This window comes from Nicotiana sylvestris, chromosome 8 (genome assembly GCF_000393655.2).
Source record: "Nicotiana sylvestris chromosome 8, ASM39365v2, whole genome shotgun sequence".
Lineage (NCBI taxonomy): Eukaryota > Viridiplantae > Streptophyta > Magnoliopsida > Solanales > Solanaceae > Nicotiana > Nicotiana sylvestris.
Genome location: NC_091064.1, coordinates 219,475,207 through 219,478,448, shown reverse-complemented (window position 1 = coordinate 219,478,448; position 3,242 = coordinate 219,475,207). Strand labels below are relative to the sequence as shown.

The following is a 3,242-nucleotide window of genomic DNA, read 5'->3' as shown; positions in this document are numbered from 1 at the left end:
AACTTAACTTCCACTTCAATTAAAATAAAATGTAGTACAACACAAGCACTTAAACTTAACTTCTACTTCAATTAAAATAAAATTTAGTACAACAAACAAGAAAAACATTACTACAACACAAACACAATCACAAACACAAACATAACAGGCCAACATAATAAAAATACATGAAATATGAAAAATACACTAAACACATACATGCCAATGTTTAGCCCCGGTTGCTATTTATTCTCCGCTCCAACCACTTAAATCGTTCTTCCAGTTGTTCTTTTTCTTCTTCTACCTCTTTCAGTTTCGCCTTCACCTCCGCAAGTTCCAGTTTATATTTTTTTTCCGATCCTTTGTGCTTCACAATTCCATTGTGTTTTTCATTTTTCTTCTCCCACCTCCTTCAGGTTCGCCCTCAAGTCTGCAATAATTGTATTACTTTCTTTTTCATGTTCCTGTTGTCTTAAACACATATTATGAAGAAACTGCAGTTGTTCTCTATAACATTCCTGATAACATGGTTCATCAACCCATTCCTGAAAATTACAAATAGGTTCGCCGGGAACCTTGTAAAACTGGTTCATACAGTGCCAGTAGCGGCGTCCAACTTCGCCACCGTCCCAACAATTTTGCATCAAGCATGCTTTTCCACAGTTGCACTTTGGTGGACGAAGAGCTTGAGCCATTTGTGTAATATTTGATTTAAGTAAAAAAAACCTTACTTTTAATAAAATATTTGCTTTTAGTAAATTTTGAGCACACAACATAACTACAATGAGCCTGTTATTTATAGGCGAGACAACACACACATAACGTACTATCTAATGGCGCTATACTTTGCGTGTTAAATATCATGATATTGACAAGACAACTTAATGTCAGCTGGTCAGCTTTTTCAGTTCGACAGGACAACGCACACATAACATACTATCTAATGGCGCTATACTTTGCGTGTTAAATATCATGATGTTGACAAGACAACTTTATGTCAGCTGGTCAGTTTTTTCAGTTCGACAAGACAACACACACATAATAAATATACAGATAATTTTATTAAATTATTATTTAAATAGGTAAAATGGAAAAGTACAAATCATAGTTAACAAGCATAATTTTATTTCATAAATCTTGCAACATAGACATAACAACTAATTATTACAACATCAACTCATGGGTAGTTAGGTACACTAGAAGAACACCCACCACGAGCTTGATTAGTTTTGCCACCCAAACCAGCTGAAGGACATTTACGACGGTCGTGTCCTGTTTGCGAGCATATACTACATTTGCGCGCATAAACGGTGTCACTAACATCCATTTGGTTCCGTATACGTGTTCTCTTCTGCACCTGTCTTTTACGCAAATAGGACTTGTTATACACCATTTTAAATGGTTCCGGAGGCCAATAATGCTCAGCACCCACTGGCTGCAACTGACCACTATATGTGTTTAGGTACTTGGAAACACTATATTGTTGATCAACATAGTTGGTCTCCGCATAACCAACACGTTGAAAACACTTGATGGCATGTGAGCAAGGCATGTGGTAGATGGACCATTTCCAACAGGAGCATAACCTTACAGATTCATTTACAGTATGTACATTATTACCCCAATTATTATGGATAGCGGTGCGAACTTCAAAAATACCTCTTTCATTATCATACTGCAAAAATGAATGCCAATGTGCTCGCCGTCTGTATTTCTCAAATCTCTTCATAGGCACTAGCATAAATTAAACACCCCTCTCCATCAATTCCGTTACAGCTGCAAACCATTCAACAAACCTCTCCGCCATCTACTTGAACGACATCCGCACCATGGCTATGACAGGCAATCCTCTTGCCAACTTTAATAACCCGTTGAAGGACTATGATACGTTTGTAGTAAGAATTCCCCATCGTCTCCCACAATCCGCATGCAACGTCCACTTTTCAGGGTCATGTCGCATTAACCAACGATAGGCTGCCTCGTCTTCTTGCCTGATAGAATCCATATGCCTCCGGAATTTATGCTGTTGGTGGTCTGTTGCTGCCATCCACATCAAATCATGTAGATCCTTGTTGGGATGCGCCTTCTGGAAATTGGCCTTAAAGTGCCTCACACAGTAACAGTGGTATGCATAAGGTTCTTTCCATGCAGGCAAGTTCTCCACAGAACTAAATATACTACCGTGCCGATCAGATATTAGACGAATACCTAAACGTTGTTTGACAACGTGCTCTTTCAGGTGGTTCAAAAACAGTGTCCACATCTCTGCTTTCATTGGCATAAACAACAAAATCTAGAGGAAATATCTGTCCATTAGCATCCACTACCACAACTATCAATAGTTTGATATCGTACTTTCCATAGACATGAGTTCCGTCTATGGATATTACTGGCCGGCAATGCGAAAACCATCAATTACTGGCTTAAACGCCCAGAACACGTAATTGAATATGTATTCTGGTGTTCCCAGACTCTGCTCAATCTTCCATTCAATAACTGTCCCGGGGTTAAAGTGTTGCAGTGCGGCCATGTACTTTGGCAGAGATGCAAATGACTTATCCCAATTACCGTAGACAATTTCAAACGCTCGTTTACGCCCGAGAAATGCCTTTCTTTTCATAATGGTATGGCCATATTCCTGATAGACTGATGTAATGAACTCTTTGATTGTATACCTTATGGACGCTTCGATGTGTGGAATAAGTACAAGAGAAATCAAGTCAATATCCAAGTTGAAGTAATTCCCGTTGAATGTGTCCATTTCGCATGTGTGAGTGAGAATGTATTTACCTACTTTCCACATACCTGTCTTCTTCTTGGTCGCACGCAACATCCAATTACATGGCCAAAACCACCTACGGCAAACAACCTTGTATACCATCGGACTTGACTCCCATACCTGCATCTCACGACACTCTTTTACGTTGTGCATTTTACAAGCCCTGCTTAAGCGCGTTTTATCAGGAAAAAGCATCCCCTTTGCAAGCACCATTGGTCTAGACTCATCCCACATTGCTGTCCGAATTTCATCAAAATCCCTTGTGAGAGCTTCCACATCCAGCACGGTTGGCAAGTTATCAATGTAAGGAATCTCCCTTGAATAAAACGGCACTTCGGACTCATACACTCTTCGTCTAGGGGGTCTCTCTTCAAATCAGGTCCTTCCTCCTCATCCTGCTCATCACCATCCTCACGAAAAAAGGGTGTCTCGTCTTTGGTTTCATCGGCATTGTTATCATAATCACTGTTCTGTTCCTCACTCT

The 3,242-nt window shown here is 39.8% G+C and overlaps 1 protein-coding gene across 1 annotated transcript; it reads right to left on the bottom strand.

Moving 5' to 3' along the window:
* Positions 1–2,365: 2,365 nt before the first annotated feature.
* On the bottom strand, positions 2,366–2,740 carry LOC138876384 (uncharacterized). Its single transcript, XM_070155296.1, has one exon. The coding sequence runs from the start codon at positions 2,738–2,740 to the stop codon at positions 2,366–2,368; it is 375 nt and encodes a 124-aa protein (XP_070011397.1).
* Positions 2,741–3,242: the final 502 nt, after the last annotated feature.

What these genes read in the sequence shown, in the direction of transcription:
- LOC138876384 (XM_070155296.1), bottom strand. Translation starts at nt 2,740, where the DNA reads ATGGACACATTCAACGGGAATTACTTCAACTTGGATATTGACTTGATT.